General features: G+C 46.1%; 1 protein-coding gene across 1 annotated transcript in view; it reads right to left on the bottom strand.

Moving 5' to 3' along the window:
* The window catches only part of GRPEL1 (GrpE like 1, mitochondrial), a 96915-nt gene that overhangs the window by 8806 nt on the left and 61337 nt on the right, over positions 1 to 26772 (bottom strand). Inside the window, exon 3 of the mRNA XM_085642459.1 lies at positions 17211 to 17292. Within this exon, the coding sequence (XP_085498585.1) occupies positions 17211 to 17292 (82 nt within the window). The remainder of the gene's footprint in view (positions 1 to 17210; positions 17293 to 26772) is intronic.

A 26772-nucleotide genomic window follows, 5' to 3' on the forward strand; every position in this document is an offset into this window, starting at 1 on the left:
CTAAAAATTTGTTTACTGAATCTATGGAAGTAAGGCTACCTCCTACGTTTAGGGTTAGTGATGATGGGCATTCGAAATTGAGCTAAACTACTAACTAGGGATCGTAGAGGCTGTGTGTTAACGACTACTCTAAAGAAGGATGGGGTTTCTTTTGTGCTGCAAGAAGTGATGAGGACGTCTGTGTCACAGCAACACTTGTCCGTTTAGCGGACATTGTAGCACCAACAAAGTCACGCCCTCAGAGTCTTTTCAACGTCCAATTTTGAAAACAACCCATAATCAATTATCAGCTTAGGCACTCAGTTTACTCTCTCAACCAAGGCTATGCTCTGTGGACAATATAAAGCCACACTTCAAGGGTTCAAGTTAGTTATTTCTTCACCTGAGAAATTGCACCCCATTGTCCGAGACTAAAGTGTGAGGATACCCTTCAATGGGAAATATATATTTTTTAAATGATAACCCCAACAGAGTAAGGATCTTAAATAATTTTTTAGTACACCCATTTAGCGCAACAATGTACAAAGACAATAAAAAACCGGTTACATGGCAATAAGCAATCCAATAGGCCCCCAAAATCTATAGCAATCTTTTTCTATGCTCTACCATGAAACTCAACAAGCTGCAAATATTTTTGAGTGTTATCAGCACTTGCACAAGATACACAAGACTCCACAAACTGATCAATAGAAGAGTCCTTCGCCGGCCACCAATTACTTTCCCTTCATTCTTCCTTTATGTGGCGGTTCCCCTTTGGTGTCCTTCATGTGCAAGGTTAATCAACCTATTCTGGAGCATATAAGGAGGTACCCCAAAATCAACCTTTAAAATGAAATCGCCTTCGATACTTAACTCATCCTGTATCCGGGCATATCATTTTAATCCCGTATCTAACTAGCCCCGAAGACATCGTACCTTGGGCAAACCAACGACAATAAGTCTTTCTGCTTCATGCAAAACACGGTCAGTATTCATCACAGAGAAGTGTTGGGATGGAAAAGTCTTTGGCATGGTAATGGACGTGTACCCAAGTGTACTGCTGTCTGGATGCCTAATACAGATTTCTTCTGGTCGACAAGGGCAAACGGGGATCATGTATGTGCGTGGGTGGGGGTAAAGAGCTACCCTTATAGTGGTGGAATGATAGACTTCACCAAAAGCGAAGCAGCACGAGTTCGGTGGTAGCAGCATACCTTGAGGCGATCAGTAGGAGTGACTAGGTCCTTAATAGGTCGAGCGTGGGCAGCGCATGCGCTGCTCTGCGAGGCATGCTGTATTCAGTGTATGGGCTTTCAACATGCCCAGCGCTTTAAGTTGGCCTGCCTTTCAAAACTCATTTACTCTGATTTGTCAACAGTTTCCATCTGTCCCACCCTAGGGTGCTTGGTTCAAGACCAGGGACATCACATTTTGGTTGACCATCTCTGGCCATTTGTTGCTTCCTCGAACACCCTCCCTCCAGTTATTGTTGCTGTCCTTCCTGTGCTGCTGCTTGTTGGGAACAGCATTTTGTTGGCAATCTCTAGCCTCCTCGCTCGCACCCACTCCCTCCCATCAAGAGCTTCCATAATGCACCTCTTTCAAGAAATCTGGCTGCTCAGGAGGCCGGCACCTTTAGTGCATTTTATGTGTCCACATGGAGAGAAGAGGTAATGTTTCAGCGCACGTGATAGACAGGAAAGTACACTTTAGGATGACAAACTGCAGCTTGGGAGCGGAAAGGCCGATTATTCGGGTCAGAGAGCCGTATGACTTCCACGTACTGAGCGCCTCCCTCTGGACAGCTTACATTTTTGCAGGGCCCAAAATATTACGGTGCTTCCACCTGTAATGTGGTCGAACCACATTACAGACACCATCCACACGATGAACACCATCCACTCCGGATCACCAACCGACCCATGCCTCCACCAAGTCTTCAACAAGGCCGACTCAGTCATCGCACCCCAACTCCGGGACATCATCAACTGCTCCTTCAACACCGCCACCTTCCCCGAGAGCTGGAAGCACGCCGAACTCAGCGCCCTCCTGAAGAAGCCATCAGCAGACCCCTCCGACCTCAAGAACTACCGCCCCATCTCGCTCCTGCCTTTTCCTGCCAAAGTCATCGAGAAGACCGTCAACAGACAGCTTGCCGCCTTCCTCGAGACAAACAGATCCCTCGACCACTCGCAGTCCGGCTTCTGAGCCAACCACAGCACCGAGACCGCCCTCATCGCAGCCACTGACTACATCCGAGCCCTGCTTGAAAACCGGGAAACAGCGGCCCTCATCCTCCTGGACCTCTCCGCAGCATTCGACACTGTCTGCCACCGCACCCTAGTACAGCGCCTCAGCAACATCGGAATCCAAGAGAGGGCTCTAGATTGGATCATCTCGTTCCTCGCCGGAAGAACCCAGAGTCCGCCTCCCCCCATTCAGATCCGAGGCCACCGAAGTCATCTGCGGCGTCCCGCAAGGATCATCACTCAGCCCCACCCTCTTCAACGTCTACATGAGCCCCCTCGCAGCTATCGCACGCCAACACAACCTCAACATCATCTCCTACGCCGACGACACTCAGCTGATCCTCTCCCTCACCAACGACCCAGCCACCGCCAGAACCAACCTACACGAAGGGATGAAAGACGTAGCCGAGTGGATGATGAACAGCCGCCTGAAACTGAACTCAGACAAGACGGAAGTCCTCATCCTGGGATCATCACCCTCCGCCTGGGACGACTCCTGGTGGCCCCCCGCCATGGGCAGCGCACCCAAACCTACGGACCACGCTCGCAACCTGGGCTACATCCTGGACTGCTCCCTCTCGATAACCAGACAAGTCAACGCCGTCTCATCATCATGTTTCAACACCCTACGCATGCTCCGAAAGATCTTCCAATGGATCCCCACCGAAACCAGAAAGACGGTAACCCAGGCACTCGTCACCAGCCGACTGGACTACGGAAACACCCTCTACACCGGAACCACAGCCAAACTACAGAAAAGACTCCAACGCATCCAGAACACCTCCGCACGACTCATCCTTGACATCCCCCGACACAGCCACATCTCCGGTCACCTGAGAGACCTGCACTGGCTCCCCGTCAGCAAGAGAATCACGTTCCGACTCCTCACCCACGCACACAAGGCCCTCCACGACCTGGGCCACAGATACCTCAACAACCGCCTGACCTTCTACACTCCCACACGCCAGCTACGATCGACCAGCCACGCCCTCGCCACCGTTCCACGCATCCGAAGAGCCACCATGGGAGGAAGATTCTTCTCCTGGCAGCCAAGACTTGGAACTCCCTCCCCATCCACCTCCGCCTGACCCAAGACCACCTCTCCTTCAGGAAGCAACTCAAAACCTGGCTGTTTGAGCAGTAGCGGACCCCGCCCCCCCCCCCCCCCCCCCCCTAGCGCCTTGAGACCCTCCGGGTGAGTAGCGCGCTTTACAAATGTCTTGATTGATTGATTGCTCAGAACAGTTTTAAGGGCCAGAAAATCCTTCCTGGGTAATAGTCTGTCATCATTGTACTGACCCAGACAGCATCACGAATAAAACTGTACTTACATTAACACAGAGGACTAAATCCTCTGTCTTCAGGAGTAGCCATCTCGAAAGACTTGGGGAAATGGCCGCTGGACCATTACGGAAAAAATTGGCTATATGCGATCCATGAATCGTCTCATGTACGATTATGCAATTAAGCTCTTGTTCTCAGGGAAGATGGCCACTTCAAGGCTCTGGCATTTGGTGCAGAGCTGCAGTTCTCAGTTTATGCAAATAAAAATGCAGAGCTTTATGCTGTGGAAATGTAAGGAGTGTCAGCATATGCAAGGACTGCGAGACAGCTGAAGTGCCGTGCTCATCATGAAGGTCTCAGATATATTTGTTATATAAACCCTAAATGTGCTGAAACTTCATAGCAATTAAAATCCACAGTAATGGTCTTTAAAGGGATAAATGTGATTATGATAGATTTGAGCGGTAATACAGCATCTGCTGTGCAGATGTTGGGCATACAGAAGCCTAAAATTGTTTACTTCTGTAGGCATATGCAAATTGTGCAAAGTGCCCCTTATATGGAGCACACTCCCTTTGAGGAGAGTGCAGTGTATGCAGGAAGAATGCAATTCCACCATATAATGCAAGATCTTTTGAGACAGCTTGACATCCTCCACATGGACGTAGAGAATTGCATGGTTACATAAGAGCGCTAAGGGCTCTTACAAATGTGGACACTGCAATATGTGCAGACTGGCCAATGATGGTATCGAGGATTTCAGTTATAACAGCTCCTGTAAATGAGATTCTGACACACAGACTGCATCACTAAATATGTTGTCTACGTCCTTATTTGTAAATATGGTTTAATATATGTTGGTAGCACCATCATAACAATGAGCGAACATATATCTGAACATTAGAGAGCACTTAAGCAAGATCCCAGATATTTCCAGTGGCAATACATGCAAGGACTGTAATGCACAAGCCAAACACAAGCTTTGTTTCATGGAATACAAATCATACCACATGATGCTAGGTGAGGCAATCGTGAACTCAGATTACGACAGTGGGAGTCACGCTGGATAATGGAGTTACGTGCAGTTGAGAAGGGTCTAAATGTGGATCATGAAATGCAATATTTTCTTGGAACATGACATACGGAGTAGACTTGTATATAATTCTATGTGTTGATCCACCTCTGTGGCTTATTTATGATTCTGTTAACCTATCAACTGATTAATTATTTCCCAACTAATATGAACAAGCATGGAACCCCTTGACCCCAAGTCTATATTAGAGATGTTTCTCTCCCAGTGGTTTTCTCTTACAATACTTGAAATCTTTGCACACATGGGTTACTGTAATACCGATATACTGACACTTTGAGTCACCTTGGATAAGGGTGCTATGTGCAGGCAATAAGGATGCAGTAATTTCTTAAAACGGAATTCTATATGATGTTTCGCCTCTATGGCTCTTTTACGATTCTGTATACCGACCAACTGATGTATTGTTCCCCAACAAATATGTACAAGCATGGAACCCATTGACCTCATGCATATATTATGGTTGTTACTCTTTCAGTGGCTTTCACCTACGATACTGAAATCTTTGCACACATGGGTTACTGTAATATCGGTAGAGTGAATCACCCGAAGTTTGCATGTTATAACATATCGGCTCACTTGGTTCCAACATACAGAGAACCCATTATTTATCCTGTGAGCAAAATGTGGTTACTTCTTTACCGTGGGACATTAGGGATGTCCCCGTTTTTACATTGGTTTGGTATCATAAACTCAAACTTTGAAGTGACCATTCAAAGATGGCCGCTTTAGTTGATTCACCCACATAGAACAGGAGTTCACAGACACGGTTTTGATTGCCATGCTGATTTAAGTGGCGTATGGATAAGAAGAAAAAAAAGAAATCATTTTTACATTAGGTTAAGAATCGTATATATCTCTTTAATCTAGAGCTAAGACGTAGAATCGCTAGTTATTAGTACATGAATTTGGAATGTAGTTATTTTTATTTCCGTATCTTACACTGTAGTCTGTTAATGGTGAATGAGGAGCGTGGACTTTATAGGGTATTTAAACCCAACACAATACAACGCTGGTTCTACACGCCGACATACGCGTGACGTTGGGGTACTCTTCTTTCGGAAACGAGCGGGTTAGAGAGGTAAACACTTTTTATATTACGACTTACTCTATACTCCCCGCATTTGGTATGAGGTGGTGTATGAGTTTATGAGAACAGGACTAGTTTATAAAGGTGTGGTAACCGTTTGGAATATGGATAGAAGTATCTATTAATTGTTGTGCTTAGCGTGACTATAAGATCCGATAATATTGATAAAAATGAATTGAAGAATCAATCACAGTACAGTGCTGTTTGTACGAATAGTTACTTTTGGCTCTAGTCATGTGTATCCGGGGTTTGATAACAGATTCCTAATTTACATCGGTTTGAGTTGCAGATATTTTACTTGGCAAATGGAACAGAACTGAACATGGGAGAGGAAGATTACATCTCTGTTTAGTACCGGTGAGATCTTTTTGTAGTATGTGCATACTGGGCACTGAGACATGTTTAGAGTAATTTTGTGGTACTGAATTCTATATAATTTATTTTATATTAGATTCATGGAGATGTACGAGCCATGGTCTTTCTCTACGGTATTACTTTAGATAGAGCCATTTGGTTTCAGGTGAGCTTGTGTGAGGACATCCAAACAAGGCGATATAGTTATGGGCTATAAGGTAGCACAAAGAGGATGCATGAAGCAGACAGTGCCCACCTCTTGAGTTGCTAGTTTTTGCCCACTTAACGGGTACATATAATTTTGGTCACGATAAGGACAAAGGATTGACCACCTTTACATTGTTGACCAGTTTATTATTTTGGTCTAAAGTTATATACAGCTTTGTAGACCAGTTTATTGATTTGGTCTGATTTTATTTAAATTTTTACAGTCCTTACATGCCTACTAGTTTTACGAACTCACTGGTGACCTCAGTTGTGATTAACTTGATATGAAATGGTTCTCACGAATAACTGATGAATGAGCACCGGGTTATCTTGGGGTTATGCCTTTGATTAGAATTACCACTTATGGCGTTTATTTCCTGTAGCCCTGATGAAGTCAAAGGTTGACACACCTAATGACAAAACATGTGTTAGCTACTTATATTATTGGAATCAATAAAAATATTACTGGATGTTGAAGGACACTTAATGCATTGTGAAGAAAAGAAAATTAAAAATACGAAGAACAAAGACACGCTACTGTAATCATGGACTGTTATTTTGGACATTGAGTTGCTCGGGGGTAACATTAATTCCTCCACACGGATCTACAAGGTTTCCAGAGCGCTGGTTCTCCTACCTGGGAAACTGGAATGCAGTTTCACAACCTACAGGAAGCCACCAAGTTCCTTTCCTACCCTACTATGCCACAGAGTACACAACCCAAGCTCTGATCTGCACTCTGACCGACCCCTTCCTTTAACTACTTTTCTTTCCACACATTTCTGTTCTCCCCCCTTTTAGGTCAAGGCTTGGCAGCGCATGCGCTACTCTGCAAGGCATGCGGTGTTCGGCTGCAGCTGCTTCTGTGGTCCCAGGGATAATTCCTCATGCTTAGTCCTCTAGGCACTGCTGCAGCTGTTTCTCTGGTACCATGGGAATTCCTCATTCTTAGTCCTCTTCTAGGCTACTGTAGTAAAAAGTAATATCCTTTACAACATCCATAGCTCAAACTTTCAAAAATGCGAAACTCATTGAATTGCAAATGCCTGTTAACCTGTGTCAATGGACTGTGGGCTTAACTCACTCCTTGGCCTTCATAAATTAGATGTAAAGTGCTGTGCAGTGCAGAAGGGTTGGTTATGCACTGATTGTATGTGTGCCTGGGAAGGCTATACTACAGGGAGAGAGAGCAGTGATATGCACAGTGTGTATGATGAGTGCTTGTAGCGGGTATATGTATACAGCAGTGATATGCAGTGCATCAATGATGAGTGCATGTACTGGATGTATGTATACCTGCGAGGAGTACATTACATTGAGAGATGTAGTGTTGTGCACTGCGCGTATGAGGAATGTGTGTCCTGGCAGTGTGTGCATGCCTGTAAGGAGTGCACCCTGGCACAATACAGAGCAGCGCACACAGAGAATGTGTGCACACAAAGTGCGCGCTGGACGTGTGCACGCTGAACGTGGGCGCGTTGAATGTATGTGTGCCGAATCTATGTGTGTCAGGGGTGGCACAATATATGGAGGTAACAGTACTCGACAATGTGCATAGTATGTGATTGCACTAAGTGCAAGCCTGCCAGTAATGGTACATTGCATAGAGGACCCTGGGTTCCATTCCATTTCGAGAAGCACAGGTCTGTCTGGTGAAGACATGAGGAAGTAGAGGAATAATCCCAGACAGGTTTGTGTATTGCTGCATTCCTCTGAGCTGGGTTGGAGACACCGGACAAGGAAGGGGAGGGGGGGGGTAGGGGGAGGGGAGATGGGAGAGATAGAGCTAGAGCTTGATATACATATATAGAGAGATAGAGAGGGAAAGTGAGATAGAGAGGGAAAGTGAGATAGAGAGAGATAGAGAGGGAAAGCGAGATAGAGGGAAAGTGAGAGAGAGATAGATAGAGAGGGAAAGTGAGAGAGATAGAGAGGGAAAGTGAGATAGAGGGAGAGGGAGACGGAGAGACACTGAGACAACCCCTGTACACTCCAAAGGGTGCTCTTTGATTTAGTAAGAGATCACATATCATTGTGGCCAACATCTAGGTGTGAACCCTAGTCACTCCCATGGCCTGTTTTGTGGGACTATCATAATCTGAGTCTCTCCTGCTCTGACAGGTGAACGTTCTAAAGGGAGAGGAGATGTATTTCAAAAGAAGCAGAATCCCAACATAAAACTGCAAAGACCCAGACCCTAAATCTAATTTGGTGTGTCTGTAAATGAACTAAAAGAAGGAGAGGTTGAGACCCATAAATCTTTCATCTGCCAAGCAGCCAAATGGGCTGTGTGAGGAGGAGAAGCGCCGCAAGACTTCTGCCTGTTACCAAGACCGGGGGCCAAGGCCTGGTAGACTCCCTGATGGATGAGGGGGCATCACCCAGGGAAATCAAGACCACCTGATCTGAGCCTGAAGTACCAGCACCTGCCAGCTTTTCAAGACCAGTGTTGCCCTGTGAGGAAGAGGAGAGCGTTGGAGGAAGCAAGGGCCAATGGGCAGCCCGGTCAAGTGGACTCCCGGTGTGAGGTGATGGCTGCTGCACAGAAACGGTTGTTGCACGTGTGCAGATTAAAGACTATGATCCCCTCCCACCCCTTATGCCAGAAGAGGGCCACTGCATAGATAGCTGTGAGCAGACCCCATATGCCAGGATGGGCCGCGTGGAAGATACTGCTGGATAATGAGGGCCAAAGCCTGTGTGGAACCCAAGCGGCAACCCTATATGCCAGGCAGGACCTCCGTGGTATGGACTACCATGCGATGAGGGCCGGCACCTTGGTTGGTAGTGTTGCGGCAACCGTGTAGGACAAACAGCTGCTGGTATCAACAATGCGGTGGAGGATCTTGCTGTTGCCCGAGAACTGTGAAGTTATGACCCTCAGGTCACAAGTGCGCATTGAGGATTGCACACGAGTATCCCCGTGAACTGAGGAAGATACATTAATGGTTTATGGCCTGTATGCAATATAAACTTTTGCCTCCCCCCCCCCCTCCCCAAAACACAAGTCTGAAAATGTGCTTGCACCCACAAACATGCAAGTACTTCTCTTTTGATGGTGCTGTAGTTTTGTTATTACTTCCTGAAATCCCGGCGGGAAAAGTTACTTACCTCTGGTAACTATCTTTCTGGTGGATACTTCATCTACCTGCAGATTCCTCACTTTTGAAAATCCTAAGCGCAGACTGTAGCCAGCAACGTTTGCCACAGCTTTTTGTCACTGGTTGGTGGTGCTGGCTTTGTGCGTCGCCCGCATCACCTCACTAGAGCCATAAAGCAGCCACCTCTGCAGCAGATTTCATTAGTGTTTGTCAGATCATATTTTTATTACAGGTACAATAATACCATCAGTGTTTTGCAGGTGCAGTGTAAGACTAACTTGGAAGCTGTTTACAGTTATACAAATCAACTTTTTGTTAAATATATAAACCCAAATAGACAAAAATATCTATAAATGTAGAAAACCGCTTTCTTTAGACAGTGAGGAATCTGCAAGTAGCCCAAGTATCGCTACAGTACAAAGCAGATGGGATTCTCAGTAAAAAAGTCAACACCACAAAAATCCTACTGCAATGTATCAAAATAGAGAAGAATTTAATAAACACAATGCCACCGAAATGCCAATTATCCAATAAGGGGAACCAGAGATATGAATGTTTCAAAGATTTAGGAGAAAAAGCCCCAAGAAAAAGCAAAGCGCCAATAGACAGTTCTGTTCGTATGTGACTGAGACCCTAAGCGTGATTTAGGTTGGCCGAGATGGAGTGCGGGTCAGATACACCATGCAAATTCATTCCAGTAAAAGAATTTACCTTTTGACGGTCTCTAAAAATCCTCCAGTGGGGTAAGTTTGCAGGGTTTTTTTTAGAAGGTCTTCTCCTAGCTGGATAGCCATTGAAAGACGACCTGATGAAGCCACTGGTTTTGACAGGAAAAACTTCGAGCAGTAAAAAAAGTTCACATTTCGTGCCCAGAGAGGTCCTCTCATGGGTCAGATATTTTTGACGCCATCGCCCGGTCTAAGATCTTTACTTTTGGAATTAGTCTATTTTTTGGAGCTTGAATTCCTCTAGTAGGGCAAACCAGAGGTGGTAACAGAGAAGGTTATACCGAAGTCAGATAGACTTGCTGCGAGGGTTCTCTGAACTAGATTTTCACTGCCTAAAAGCTCAGAGAAAGACTAACCTGATTTTCTTGCTCAGCATGGCCAAGCCTTTGATGGATTGACTTGGGTGGTTGGTCCCAGTCCTCTGTAAGTCCAAACTATTTCCAAGTCCAAATTTTCCTAGCTATTTCAGAATAAGTCCTTCCCACGAAGGCTCACAGGAAATCAGAGACCGCACTTGGGGGTCAAGACTCACTTCAGCAGATTCCACCAGCAGGATCCATGCCTCTTTCGGTTACCAATGGCCACTGGTCATTTCAAGAGAAAGAGCTCTTTCAGCTTGTGTCCCTGAAGCAAAATAGGAGGGCAGTCAACTGACCCCTTGGAGTCTACTTCTTTGTGGTGGCTACAAGTGGGAGCAGGTACAGCCCTTCAGGTCTCCTTACAGGTTTCAAACAGCAGATGCAATCCTTTCTATGTTCTTCCACAGGTCAAGAAAGAATTCTAAGCAGCTGGTGGTGAGGTCCACTTCTCTACAGTTTAGTAGCCAGTGTGTACGAGTGACTCCTGGACACCCCCTAACAAATGGAGAAAAGTTTGCCGGGGCAAACTTACTCACTTTTACAACACATCCTGTTTGCCTTGCTGTAAAGTTTGTGTGCCAGTCAGGAGTGTGTTTAGAGAAATGAGCAGCTCGCTCTTCCTGATCTACACCAGACTCCTTCTGGGACCCCCTTCCACTGGGCTGGAGACCTGCTGGCCACTCTGGACCTAAAGAACAAAGGCCTCCCCCCTTTTCTTTGGTCTATCCCTAACACTAAACATTGTTTCGAGGTTCATAAATGGACAGGCTCCACCTCTGTCCCTTTCAAGTTAATGGCGCTCCTGAAACCTCCACAGCTGCCTCTCCTGGGCGGATATGTATTACACTCTCCACACCCAGCCCATCGTGTCCTCAATAAAGCATTGTCTAGGCTCTGGGAGCAGTATTCATGCCTCATTAAGGTCAAGACTAATGTGAGAAAAACTCTGGCGCCGACAAGTTAAAATTACATTTGGGGACACATCTTTGTTTTCTGTGTGCATCTTAATATTGCTGTTCTTATGTAGCCACTTTTGACCATGCAGCCCTGATTTACTACTATTTGCCTTGCTCGTTTCTCTGAATAAGGGGGGCCTTGCCTTGCTCGTTTCTCTGAACCTGAAAGGATCCGCCAAACAGGTTGATTCTGGCTCCCAACATTGTTTAGTAGTAGAATTAGTGGTGGCAAAATCTCCTTCTCTACTCTTGATACATTTTTATAATTCTAAAGACAGTGTCAGTCCAAATTACCATCTAGAATCTGTGGGGGAGGTTCTGGATAAATATAGAGCTCTACACAATAATTTCGAGGTAATTTTAATGGGCGATTTTAATATCCATCCGTGCAGTCTAGGTTGCATTTTGGATGACGAGGAGGGTTCTCCCAATGCCCCACCCATACATTTCGAACATACTAAATCAGGTGAGGCTTTGGAGAGCCTACTGGCCACCTCAGATCTCTCTGAACCTGGTTACTGCACGGTGGGGCAGAGACCGTTTACCTTTAAAGGCTCGGATTCAGGGTCAGTCATCGATTACATTTTTGTTTCCTCTTTGCTTCTTGTTTTGATTTTAAACTACAGGGTGGAGGACTCCGCATTCAGTGACCACAATCCAGTGATAGTAGAGGCCGCTTCGGATGGGTTATTGGCATTTAAAGAGCCTAGTATCTTGGGACCTAGAGCCCTGATAGTAAAAGACCAGGGCAGGAGGGTAAAATGGGCTCAGGTGTCCCCGATCTCTTTTTGTCAAGATGTACTGGCTAAAGTTGAACCGGAGATGGACATATGCCTAGACCATGCCAACTCCAACTCTAGCATTGTTGAGGCTTTTGCCATCATTTGTCAACACATAAATGCGGCCCTCCTGACCAAACCCAAGGCAGGACGTGCCATAGGGAAAAAATGGTTCAACATCAATTGTATTAAGGCCCATTCTGCCCTTTTGAAGGCAATAAAAGGCAAACCAAGAAACAGACCTCTAATTACCTCTTTGCGGAAACAGTATAAATTGGCCATCAAAGCACGTAAAAATGAGATCCAGGAAGAAGCCTGGAACAATTTGCTGTTACCGGACACCTTGCGGGATAGTTCTAAATTCTGGGGATTGATAAATCACCCCTTTTTTTCCGATAGTGGGAATCAGACCTTAGAATGTAGCATACCTGATGAACAGTGGCTAGCCCACTTCGGAAAAATTTATAGTTCTGCCTCGCATGGGAATTCAGAGGAGCTGTCAGCCTTAAATCGGGTTGGTCCTGTCTCGGCCTTCAGGGTGGAGGAGGTGGAAAAAGCCATCCAAGAGACATCGAAGAGTAAGGCACCAGGCCCTGACGGCGTCCCGGCTGACCTATATAGGTCCGCACCTAAACTATGGGCCAAATTATTAACTAATGTTTTTAATGTTGCAAGACACAAGTATATCCCTGAGTCCTGGGCGACATCCACTATTATACCAATTTTTAAAAAAGGCCAGAGGGATGATCCGGCATGTTATAGACCGATCTCCCTAATTGACTCTGCTGTCAAAATTCTAGGCAGAGTCATCTTGGGCAGACTGAATACATGGTTGGCAGGTAACAATATATTATGTGACGCCCAATATGGTTTTAGGGCTAACAGGAGCACGCAGGATCAATGCTTGAATCTCCACTTACTTATTTGCAAATACACTATCGCAAAGGAGGGGTCGTTGTACATGGCCTTTATGGACCTCTCCTCAGCCTTCGACCTAGTCAATAGGTCGAAACTGTGGAGTATTCTTTTGGACAATGGAGTTGATCCCCCTCTGGTTGGTTTTTTGGCGGATCTCCATCGTGATTTATCAGCCTCGGTGAGAGTCACCCAGGAGGGAAGGTGCACCAGCCGCTTCAAGTCAGAGCGAGGTGTAAGGCAGGGATGCATTTTGGCACCCCTCCTTTTCACGCTTTACATCAATGCCCTGGACCCCGCCCTGGCAAATGCTGCGGTGGATGTACCACGGGTAGGAGACACCAAGATCCCAGTTCTCCTTTACGCGGACGACGCCGTTCTTTTGGCGCGTACAGGAGTGGCCCTTGACAGACTATTGGCCTCTTTTGGAGACTTTATGACATCGTTAGACCTGAAAGTTAATACCCAAAAATCACAGGTCATGATCACGGGTCAGGCTAGTAGGAAAAAGAAATCTAAATCTTTCTTTTGTCTAAGCCACGAGGTCAAAAGGGTCCCAATTTTCACCTATTTAGGGGTCATTTTTGACGAGAAGGGATCGTGGGGTCCTCAATACAACCTTAAAGGCAACGCAATGGCAAGATCTGTGGCAGCTATACTTGGCTTTGCCAAACGGCTGGGCAGTCGCCCCCTGGAGGCCATCTTGAAAGTCTATAAAGCTAAAACTCTGGCATTGGCCACCTATGGCTCCGCCATATGGGGCTATTCCAGAAATGACACCATCCAGAGGGTGGAAAACAAGTTTTTAAGATCCTTGTTGTCCGTTCCTCAGTCCACACCTACTTTTACATTACACTCAGAACTGGGCTTGGGGTATGTTGTCGATCTAATTAAAATGGCACCTGTCATATGTTGGCTTAAAACCTGGCTTAATCAAGATATTCCTTTAACACATTTAATATTAAAGGATTGTCTAGCCTTGGAAAGAGCCCACACAATTCCATGGCTAGTATACGTCAAAAAGATGTTGAGTTCAGTGGGACGTTCAGTGCTCTTCAATTCCCCCGAAGGCATCAACAAGCAGGACATTAAGGGGATTAAGACAGCATTATTGACAAGATTAACGGTCGAGAGGGAGGACACTGAATTATTTAAGCCGGTAGTGAGAAGGAACTATGGGCTAATTACTGTTCCGGGCCTTGAACCCTACCTGGCTTTTGTCACAAGCCCACTTCACAGGTCTCTCTTGATTAAATTTCGTTTAAACTTGATACCGTATGTGCTAGGTTTTTATCCCACGTGGGCAACCCCGGATAATGCGCCCCCATGTGACTGCGATAATTTTTCTAGCCAAGATACATTACATTTCATCATGTTTTGTGAACATTTTGTACATATCAGGAGAAAATACCTGTTACCCTTACTTAAAGAGGCTGGCCATGTCCAGGTTCGGCCAGCGCTCTTGTCCCTGCAACTCCTGCCTAATATCACCATTGCCTTTTACGTAGCAAACTTTTTAGTCGCTGCTGTGCGCATTAGTAAGAAGCGCGCCAGAGAGCGGCACACTATCAACACAACGGTTGTGGCTGTGATGGGCGGCGGCCATTAATTATGGACTATTTTATCCCTGCTAGTCTTTTAGATAGAAATTGTATTCTCAAACTTTATTTATTCATTTTAACTTAAGAACTGAATCGATGTAATAGGTTCTCTTCGTATTTTTAAATTTTTAAATTCTGATTATGTTTCTTAAATACCAGATTTGTAATTGATGTACTTTTGCTCTGTATTTCTCGTACTGTGATTCTATGTGTGTTTTGTCTCTTTTTATGATCTTTTATTGATCGAATAAAAGTATTTGACTGACTGACTGACTACTGGAACAGTGGCAGTGTCATGATGAGATGAGAGATGACTTAGAAAAGGATAATAGCTTAGGACCATTTCTGGTGTTGGGCTTTAGGGGACTCTCAGGGTGAATCCAGGTATTATGCTTCTTATGCACATTGCAGGTGGATCCCGTATTAAGCTACATGGTCACCCTAGGCCATTCTTTAATGTTAAGCGGTGGCACAACCAAAGTAAGACCCAATGTTCATCCATGTGTGCTCCTTTGACGGAAATTGCCAGGAGGTCAGCAGCTGAACGGTATTTTCTAGTCTTTTCTAAAAGCAAGAGATGAATGGAAGAAACAAGGCGACTGGAAAGAGAGCCTGAAAAATATAGAGCTCTGCTTAGCCAGTTTTCAAAGAGTGCTGAAGGTCTGACAGTGGGAGGATGCAGAACGGGGTAGAACTTGTAATTGTCAGCTTGCACTAAAAGAGAATCAAAAGTAGGAACAGCAAGTTTGGCGTTTAGGCATCAAGTCCAATGTATGTGGATATACCGAAGAGAAGTGGAAATGTAGGCACTGGCATTCATAAAAGGAGAAGGCTTTTGGCATATGCAGAAGCTTGGTGAACTGTCCGAGCAGTGCGTGGGTAGTCATGACATCATAGAGGGAACGGAGGTACCTTGTACAATAATCTTGCCCTCTTTGTGTGTACTAAGCAAATACCTTCGATCTTGTTAAGCAAAAGGAAGAGACAGTGATATTGAAGCTGGCAAGCATCATATGTGGACAGGTACTTTGCACTGGAATGATGTCTACGCTCATGCACCTGACACTGGGGGTGAAAGGCTGCGCCTTGAAATGGATGCGATCATACTTGTCAAATAGACAATAGGCTTTAACCATAGCACCATTCGCCTCCCCCAAGTCCCGGGTCTGCCATGGAATGCCTCAGGGCTCGGCATTAAGCCCTATTCTTTTTAACATCTACCTACGCCCCCTGATTCCCATTATAAAATCATATGGGATTGATCCGGTTAACTACGCCGATGCCATCCAATTGGTGTTTTCCCTGGAAGGGAAGCACGCGGTGTCTATGGATACCTTTCAGGAATGTACGAGTCGGGTCTCGGGATGGCTTAAAGTAAACTCTCTGCAGTTTAATGGGGGGAAAACGGAGCTGCTATACTGCTCTGCAGCAAGATTGTCAAAGCCCCTACCGTGTGAGTTTAGACTCGCGCCGAAGGACGACTCCTGGTGCCAGTTAAAACAGTACGCAACCTGGGTGTTATGGTGGATGAAGATCTCCAGATGCAATCACAGGCTAATAAAACAATCAGTGTTTGCTTTGCCCTGCTAAAAGCATTCCGACAGATTTTACCACTCTTACCCAGTGAGGTTAGACCCCTGGTGGCAAGGAGCATAATTCTGGGTAGACTGGATTATTGCAACTCCCTGTATCTGGGTGCTCCTCAATATATACTGCAGGGGTTGCAAAGAGTCCAGTCCATAGCAGCCAATGTGGCACTCAATAGGCAGCACAGCTCCTCTTCCACCCTGGCTCTGAGGGACCTTCACTGGCTGCCAACTAGGGATCGAATTAGTTTCAAATACCTATGTATGGTATATAGAGCACTGCACAGTACAGGTTCGGTGTCTATGCAAGAGAGAGATTCACTTGGTACAAGCCTACTAGACATCTTCGCTCCTAAAGTGTAAGTCTGGCAACTACTGCCATATCCAATAGGTCCGGGATGAGAGGTAGGGCCTTCGGTGCAGCAGCATCACGTCTTTGGAATGAGCTACCCCAAAACATAAGACAAGCGAACTCCCTGCTAGGCTTCAGAAAAAGCCTAAAGACCTGGTTATTTGCCAGGAATGAGAAGTAATGCTTCCTGTTAATAGTCAGGCCCGTTTCTGCTGATCCTATCCACTTTGGTCTTAAAGCGCCAGGATACCAGTTGGGTGACAGTCTGCGCTATACAAGTATGCCATACAATACATTACTCCTTTTATGTGGATTAAAAACATATGCATTGGTGTCTCTTCCTAGGCAGTAGATCCTCGGTTTATAGAGGAAGGAGAATGGACCCAGCGATGCATACACTGTAACAGTGTTAATTTAATTTTTAATGTTTTAATTATTGTACTGCGTTTTCACCAGATAAGCCTCGATGCACATCATGAACATAAAAAATTTGCAATACCTGTGCACCAATGCTCTTTCGTAAAAACAAGTCTCTCTCACAGGTAAGACTTGTTCAAGTACAAGCAGACACATCACTCACCGTATATCTTGGCCTCATCTATTAACTTTTGACTCCTCTGTCTTAGGTTCTCTGTATCTGCAAGGGCTCGTTTATATTTGTCCTGCAGGGATTAGAAAAGAAGCCAAATATTCAGTATTTTGATAGCCATACAAGATACCAACAGTTCAAAGTGAACACATGGGAGAAAAACTAATCTGGGTCAAAACTGTTTTTGTTACTACAAGGTAACGTTGAAAAGGTTTTAATGCAGCCTGGTAATTCCATACACTTTGAGAGATCAAAGAAAAACTGTCCACGACCATTTGTGTCACACTTTGATCAGTAGAGCTGTAATCTAGCCAGAAAGGTGCATGCATTATTCACTTTATTCATATAATATTTAGGGCACGGAACCTGGCACCAAATAAATAGGATAGCTCTATAGCAACAGCTCAAGCAAAACATTGACAATGTACAACAATTCAAGTTAAGAAAAAAGCTCTATTTGTTGCCTAGTGAGGTCTGGAAAACTAGGGGCTCGAAAGCGGTTAGAGGAGTCATCCAGTGAGGCAAAACAGTTATCTAGTCTGAATCACTAAAAGTACTAGCAATAAGCATTGTACTATACTGTATTATGGCATTTAAATAGAGCTTCATACTCCACAGTGGAGGCACCAAAGTGCGTTATCAGGTGGACAGGTGTGAATGGTTGGATGGGTGTTTTATTTGTTTTCCGCGAACCTACGCAGGAATTGTAGTGGTGTCATTCGCGAGTGATCAGAGAGGTTAATTAATATGCTGCTGGAAGAAGTATTTGCAGGAAACATGCAGCCTTCCATGCAATTTTAGCCTATGGTTAATAAACGGAGCGTAACTATGAAGGCAATTCTACAGACGGCAGCTTGGTACACAGAAAATCTAGCCTTGTTTTATTATATTCCGACCAAACTAAAATCTTCATTATACAAAAATGTCTTGGTTTTAAGAAGTAAACTAACTAGAGTTTTAATACCTGCATTCTTCAGAAAACACTTTTTGCCCCAAAATCTAATTTCTGCAAATTTGAAAAATTCGAAAAAAAAGATCTAAAAACATGTAATCCACTTAGAAATTTGTGGCAACTGGCAGCAACCATGTCCAGGTGTGGGCATCAATTATGTACAATGCTCCGATTTGGTTGATTATAAATCAATTCCATTACATAGTTAGTTTTCATCCTTAATGGCCAACAGAAAAATAAAATACAAATTATTTCCTTCCACAATGACGCTATATAGATTAATGTCCTTGTTTACCATAGTGTTAGATGTCAGGACCTATGCGGCCGAATTCAAAGATTGATGGGTGGTTGCAGAATGAGCCTGCCCACCCAAATTCCATCACCCACTACCGACATAGATCGGCTTTACAGTTAACAACAAAGTGATGATTTCCAAGTGCTCCAGAATGTCTGACGACCAGAATGTGTTGAGCTACTGGGGGACTATACAAAAGTATGAGATACCTTTCTTGCTTCTACAGAACTCGGAGCAAATAGGTTTAGGTTTCTGGGGAGTGAGATGTCTGTTCCAACTTCACACCGGGTTGATAAAAACCAACGGGGCTATATTTAAGATGCAAACAAGAAGCTTTGTTTTCAACTCAGTCTTCAAAAGATCTAGTAACCAAACACAATGAATAACCAATTAGATCAATCATTCAAGTCAGAAGGAGCATCAATTAACCTGATCAGTTTCTTTAGCTGTCTTCTCTTGCCTGTATCTAGTAGTTTGGAAGAAGGGAATATGCTGTACTCCTATTATCCAATGCCAGCAGGCACATTTCTACTGGTATGCTGTTGGGGAGTAGTTTGCACACTCCCTTAGCATTTGACGTTTAACAGAAGATACATTTACCACTCCTAACAAGCACCTTTCAGGCCAAAACAATACAAGTCAGAAACACAATTATGGCAATGAAAAAACGAGAACTGGTATAAACCTGGATCGTAAACAAATGCTAAATCTCAGACAAATATCAAACAGGTCTCAAGCACCATCATAAAATGAAGTACAATCTTTCAGTAACAAGGCTAGAGTCCTCAGTCAGTAACATACATCAGCAATTTGCCATTCCAGCATTCATTCTGTCCAAACAGTATAAATGTACTTTTTATTAATAGTAATGGATGAGGCAGCTAAAAGTTCTATTTTTCACACTTGGGCAGACTAACATCTAATATAGTACATAGAGATATCCCATAAACATTCAAATATTTACCAAAGATAAGAAAACCTTCACTTTGGAATGTCTTCGTGGTCTACAGTTCATACAATCTTACCACAGCACCAGAATTTAGTCCCTGTCGTGGTCAATACATAAACACAATTCAATGAAGCAACTTAAAAAAGAATATCAAAGAAAATGAAAAACGAATGTTATTGGACTTAATGTTCAAACGTAGGCTGGTGAACAGACACTCATATGGGGATGCCATATTTAGTGAAAGCTCGTCTTACAACGCTTCGGCCAGAAAGTATGCGGTCATGCTTGCTGCCATAATGAAACTAAATAAGCACGAAAAAAAAAAGTTCTTTAATATATAAGGCATTAAAGTTGCGAGTTTGACAGTATAGACCAACACCCTTCTTTGCCCCCAAAAGAGTAAGCAAGGGTTTAGGAGGATGTTATCACCTCTAGTAGTGGAGTGTTCATATTTAACGGACCTGCCTTTCGCAGACAACAATAAGATTTATTTAATAAGCATAGTCACTACAGAACTCACTGCAGTATCAAAATATTAAATTTGATTAATATCTCTGATCAGCATTCACTTTTTTTTTTTATAAATCTTTTTATTTGCATTTTCAACCAATACAGCTCAACAAACATGTCACAATTGGTCACGCCCGCCCTAAAATATCCGCCTACCACCCATCCCAAAAGACACATCACCCCTTCTTTCCAAGAAACTGGGACACACAACCCCTTCATGAGTTGCAGAACTGGCAGGCTCCTCCCCACTCCACATATCTTTTCCAAGAGTGAGACATAGGCCCAGTGGTCCCCCAGTCCAAAGCCCAGGCACGTCCAAAGACCACACAGTGTGCTAATCAGCTCCCAGGCCACCATCCAATCCATGATACTTTCTCCATTTCCCCCATATCTTACGGAACTTTCGGGGGCACCCTCTCGCTTTGTATGTAATCCTTTCCTCCACCATATACATCTCCATTCTCCTAATTGGGGGGGTAGCGACGTCCCTCCCCACCCCCCATGTACGTGCCACGTCCCTCTTTGCTACCACCAAGGCCAGTAGTGCAAAAATAAGCTGTGGGCGACCCAAGTCAACACCTGCAGATATGCCCAGCAATATGAATTTTGGGTCTAGAGGGAGGGTTTCGCCTAGTACCTTACTCAGTTCCCCCACTACTTGTACCCAGTACCTGTGGATGACGTGGCAGTCCCAGATAGTATGATAGAAGTCCCCCTGCGGCTGTCTGCAAAGCAAGCAGTGCGGATCGCTGACTCGGCCCATCCGGTGGAGTCGGGCCCTATCAAAATACACCCTGTGTAGTATCTTGTATTGAATGAGTCGAAGGCGGGATTTGATTGCCACTTCCCTGTGGTGCATCAGGGTCGCCTTCCAATCTACTGTTTCTAACACGCCCAGGTTCTGCTCAAATTGTCCTCTCAGTTTCCCCAGTCTGTCTGGCATGTTATTGTTCAGTGTTCTGTATGTTAGAGAGACTACCTTGTTAGGTATCTGCTCTTGCAATAGGCGTCCTTCCTGCGGGGCGTAATCCGGCAGGGAAGAGACGAGCGAGCTTTTTTGCCACCCAGGCATGTCGCAGTTGCGCATATTTAAAGATTTGGGTGGAGTGCAGTCCAAACTCTGTTGCCAGTGTCGTGAAAGGCTTAAGTGTTCCCTTCGTCACCACATCGCCTAAAGTGGAGTAATGTATGGCATCCCATCCTCCAAAGCCCTTAAGTTTATGAGTTCCCTCAACCAGGTGCAGTGCCAAATCGGTGTTGGCTTAGTCTGTTTACATGTCCAGCCCATCGCCTTCGTCGCCCTGTCCCAGACTTCTAGTGTTATTTGTGTAGCCGGGAGTAAGCGTCTCCCACCTTGTCCCCCATATAGATAATGTAAGCATGAACGGTGTGCCATAATGTCCCTCTCTAGTCTGTAGGAGGGGTGATCGACCGGGGCATGGATCCATTCGTTCACTGGTGCCAGATGCTCTGCCCAGTAATAGGCCTCAATGTCCGGCAGGGATATACCTCCATAATATCGATTTCGCTGCAGCGTACCTAGGGCGATCCTTGGTTGCTTCCCAAGCCACAGCAGGGAGTGCAATTCCGCGTCTATCACCCGAAATGTCTGTCTGGAAAGTGGAAAATACTCATTTTAGAAGGCATACAGAAAGCGGGGTAAGGTAATAATTTTGAACATTGCAGCTCGGCCAAGAATCGTGAGAGGGAGTGCTTTCAAACTCTGAGAGTCCACTGCAAAGTTTGTTATGACCCGCTGGATATTGTTTTGGTAGGAGAGGTTTTTTCTGTAGTGAGATAGATCTCCAGGTACGTGTACCCCGTCTGCGTTACCTGGAGGGCCCCGGGGAGAAGAGGCCACATCTTCCCAGCTTGTGGGGTATATAGGATCAATTTATGCCAGTTTATGGCATATCCAGATAATGATCCATACTTGCCCAGGAGTTAAAACAGCGCGGGGACCATGACATCCGGTTGGGTAACATAACAAAATATTGTCCGCATAAAGCGAGATCTTTTCCTCCTCTACATCAGTCGGTGTAATCTGAAACCCCCGTATCTCTCGTGTCTGTTGGATCTCACATGCCACTATTTCGATTGTGAGGGCAAATAATAGTGGAGACAGCGGGCATCCTTGCCGGGTTCCCCGTCTAATGGCGAAGTCGTCAGACAACAGTCCGTTCACTTTAACCCAAGCTCGGGGTTCCGCATAGAGAAGTCCAACCCATTGTCGATATTTGGGACCAATGCCAAACTTGATTAAAGTCGCCTCCAGAAAGGGCCAGTGTACAGCATCTAATGCCTTTTCTGCATCTAGGGAGAGGAAAACATGCGGGTCGTCGCGATCCTGCACCCCCATAAGCCAATTGTGGGTCTGTTGTAAGTTTTGTCTGGTCGCCCAGTCTGGTAGGAAGCCCGTCTGATCTCGATGTACCAAACCTGAGATTACTTGGCGGAGACGTAGGGCCAATATAGTCGCCAGGAGTTTAACCTTTATGTTGAGAAGGGAAATTGGGCGGTAAGATGCACAGTCTTCGGGGGGCTTTCCCGGTTTGTGGATGGGAATAATCGTAGCCACCCTAAGATTTAAAGGCAGAATACCTTCTTGGGCCGCGTCCCAAAACAGTGCTAAGAGATGCACCGCCAGGAGGTCTGCACCCTTCCTGTAAAATTCCGCTGAAGTCCATTCGGGCCTGGGGATTTCCCAGGGGGGCGTAATTTGGTTATTGCTTCCTTAAGTTAAGTTACCGTTATGTCCGCTTCCAGTACCTCTCTCTCGTCGTCGCCTAGGGTTGGGGTTTGAATAGTATCGAGATAAGCTAGAATCCCTGCCGGGGTACCCTGCTCCCTGACCTCATTAAAACCTTTAAAATAGGAGGCAAATGTTCGCACTATTTGTGCGTCTCCCCTTTGCGTCTCTCTCTGCTGGTCCACTACGCTTTCTATCCATCTTGCTTCCACTTCCTTGCGGCTGAGCCAGGCCAAGAGCTTACCAGACTTATCTCCCACATCGTATAATCTACGTCGGGACGCCTGCACCTGCATTTTAGCCTCCTCTGTAGCTAGGGCTCTGTAGCGTTGTTGCGTGTGTCAGCTGACGGAGGACCTGGGAGTCTTTTCCTGCAAGATAGCGTTGTTCTAGTGCCAGAATGTGGGTATCCAGAGTGATCAGCTCCTCTTGTGCTTTCCGTTTTTCCCAAGCTATTCGGCTTTGGGCCCTATCACGGAGCACTGTCTTATAGGCTTCCCACACAATAACTCCAGACTGTACCGAGCCCACATTTTCTGCAAAGTACACTTTCATGTCAGCCCGCAGTCCCCACAACACCTCCGCATTCTGCAGGTCCCAAGCCAATAGCCTCCAGTTCCCCTGTCTCGCCCGGGGCCCCCCTCCCACCCGGACCAGCAGGGGGGAGTGGTCAGAGATCCCGCGTGCCAGGTACTCCGCCTTGCAGATGGAACCACAGACACTCCTTGTGAGGAAGATACAGTCCAGTCGGGAGTGAACCCTGTGTGCACCAGAATATGAATAGCTCCGGGCGTCTGGATGCAGTCGTCGCCACGCGTCCACCAGATCGAGGGTATCCATCAGCCTAGCCAGTGGTGTGATCGGGGTGGAGTCAGAACGATTCCCCGATCGATCCACGGGGATGGACATGACATCGTTGAAGCCACCCCCTACGTTGTGCAGTGTACCCGGTGTCTCTAGTAAAATATCAGTCACCCCATGGAGCGTCCGTGCCTGTAGCCTTGGAGGGGCATATACCGATACCATAGTAACCTTCAGTCTACTCCAGGTACCTGTCACTCCCCCGTATGTTCCCCGAGGGTCTGTCCATGTTTGTGTTACCTTAAAGGGGGGGGGGGGGGGGGGGGGGGGACTTTTTAAGCAAGATGGCCACCCCTCAGGAGCCCACTGTGTAGCCCACATGTGCAAGTACTGTGTAAGCTCCCCTCTCCAGGAACCCACACGTTGTGCCCTTAAGGTGGGTCTCCTGTAAGAAGATCACATCTGGGTGAGCTCATTTTACATATGAGGACACCAACACTCTTGATTTTGTCCCCCAGACCATTTACGTTCCAGGTGAGTATCGTGTATGAGTCAGACTTCAGCCCATTCACGGGGAGTCTACGATTAGTCGATGTACCCATAATCATGGATGGTTATGCAGTGACTCGAGAAGGGAGAGCGGGCAGGTGTGTATGACTGTGACCGCTGTACAATAAACCAGAACACAACAGAAACCAGAACTCGCTGGAGAATGAGCCCTAGGGTGGTGGAGGTCTATCGTCCTCCCAAACCCAACTTACGCCACAATATACAACTCTCGCAGTAGTCCCAGGGTCCTCTGGTTGAGAGCCTCCCTGAACAATAAAGGCCCATGAGAGGGCAACTCTAAGACAAGAAAAAGGAAAATAAACGAATAGATCAATAAAGTGAGGAAAAAGGAAGGACCGCTGAGGGCCCAAGTCTATAGCCACTCCAAGCCTCCCTCCTGCAGCTCCGTGAGTGTCCTCTAACACGTCGTAGAGTTCAGCAAATAAAAACAAAGGAATAAAGAGAAAAAGAAAGAAGAAAGGGGGCGGGTGTCCAACTTGCATGCTCTGGAGTTTCAGTCCATGTCCACGGGCAACCTTGCGGAACCCTGGTCACGAGTGCGAGTCCGGCGGCTCTCCCTGTGAGACCAGCACGTCCGCCGCTGTGTCTTGTTCCATCGCCAGTATTTCAGCTGCCAAAGGGTGCAGAGAGGGGCCCTCGACCTCCTCCCGATCAGCATTCACTTTTACTCCTACTGATCCAAACGTTTCTCCCAACAGCCAGTGGTAGAGGTTACTAGGAGACGGGGATCAAATAGTATTGGGGAACTAGTTCCAGTGGAACGTAAAGTTAGGCTTCACACATCAAAAGTTAAGCATAGGAAACACCTCAAATCCAGGGCAGTGAGGAACATGCCTCTGAAATCTACACCATGAGTGGGAGTGGAGAGTCCCGACCATCGTAGCTACGACTTATTTTACACATTTGTCTGTTCCAAAACACACTTTTTCCATGTTGACAGACATACGCTGAAGGGGAGTGCCATCACCAGCTGTAAGAAGTTCAAATATGTTAAAGGTAAGTGATTTGAAGAAGATAGTAGGGGTAAACTAAAATCTCGTAAGTTCAGTAAGCAGACATTTCCTCCATACTGCCATTGTGTGAGAGGGGCAGAGGTCAAGGAAGGAGGAGCACCAATTACCCTTTAAAAAAAAAAAAAAGTAAATTCTTTTTATTAACCATTAAACACATGCTTCAGCAAAACATCACAGTATACACAGTATGTGGATTGGCATATACAGATACATATCAGTTTCAAGCCTCCCAATGGCCCCCCTACCAAACCAACCTGACGTAAGGTACAACCAATTAACGTGTTCCCGAAAGTGCCTGTAGCCCCCTGTTATACTGGGAATTGTCCGGTTCTGTAGTTCACCCATGCCCCCCATATATTTTCCCATTTGCGTGGGCATCCTCTGCTCTGATACACTGCCCGCTCAGCCCGTTGGCACCAGTCCAGATCATTTTCCCAAGACTCAACTGTCGGGGCTTTACTGGCGCGCCATGCTCAATCAAAGTTCCGCTTTGCCACCACTCCTGCCAGGGCAAGCCATGTTGTAGCCCATTTGGGCCATACTATTTCGCCTGTCATCCCGATGATATGCCATCTCACCTCTACCGGGACCTAGTCCCCCACCACCATTGTCATCACCCGAGCCAAACCCTTCCAGAATCCGTGAATCTTGGGCCAAGCCCACAGTATGTGGAAAAATGTGCCCCTCTCACCGCATCCCCTAGCACACTGAGCCGATGCACAGCGACCCAAGCGGTATTGTACGGACCTCGAGGCTTATGACCTGTGTAAAATGCGGAGTTGAATCAACCTAAATCTCGCTCTTACAGCTATCTCTCTGGGGCTCCGCAGGGCCTCCCCCACCAATTACTCTTATACACATTACCCCTCGATCCCCATCAGGGGGTAAGGAGAAGTCAGGCCTCACCCCCTCCTGCACCATTACTTTATTAGGGTTTGTGATCAACTCAGTGGAGATGATTCAGAGTCTTCAGTCTTGGAAGATGGCCAAAATAAGACGCAAGGTGTGAAGGAAACTGTCCAAGCCACAGACTACCTTCCGTCAGATCACCAGGGTGGTAGGTCTCTTGTTGTCCTCCATTCAGGCCATTTTCTCAGGCCCCCCTCACTTTCGGGCACTCCAGAGGCTGAAGGTGACTTATGTACTCCCAATACACCCCTCTTTCAGAGGAAGCCAAGGAGGATCTCCATTGGTGGCTCCCAGACATGGAGGCTTGGAACGAGCGCACCATTTTTGGCTCACAACAGGACCTAGTGATCCAGTCTGATGCCAGTGGCATGGGTTGGGGTGCACTGTGTAGGGAGTTCACCACCGGCAGCAGATGGGCCGCTGTAGAACAGGCCCTACATATTAACTGCCTGGAACTGATGCGCATTCGTTTACGGTGAAATGCTGGACCAGAGATCGGGAGCAATGCAGTGTTCTTCTGAAAATGAACAATGCGACAGCGGTCCACTATATAAACCACCTAGGAGGTACGAGGTACCCGGTCTCTGGCCCTCTCAGACCTGGCCAAGAGTTTTGGAGAATCAGGCGTCCGTGATGGCGGAATACCTCCCAGGGAGGGGCAACCAAGTAGCGTATTGGATATCGCGAGACATGAGACTGTGGAGGCTACTTCCGACCTTGTTTCAAGCCCTGTCAGCTCGATGGGGCTCCTTCACGGTGGATCTCTTTGCATCCAGAATCGACCACCAACTTCCCCGGTACTTCA

The sequence above is a fragment of the Triturus cristatus genome, chromosome 2_2, assembly GCF_964204655.1.
Source record: "Triturus cristatus chromosome 2_2, aTriCri1.1, whole genome shotgun sequence".
In the NCBI taxonomy this organism is placed as follows: Eukaryota; Metazoa; Chordata; class Amphibia; order Caudata; family Salamandridae; genus Triturus; species Triturus cristatus.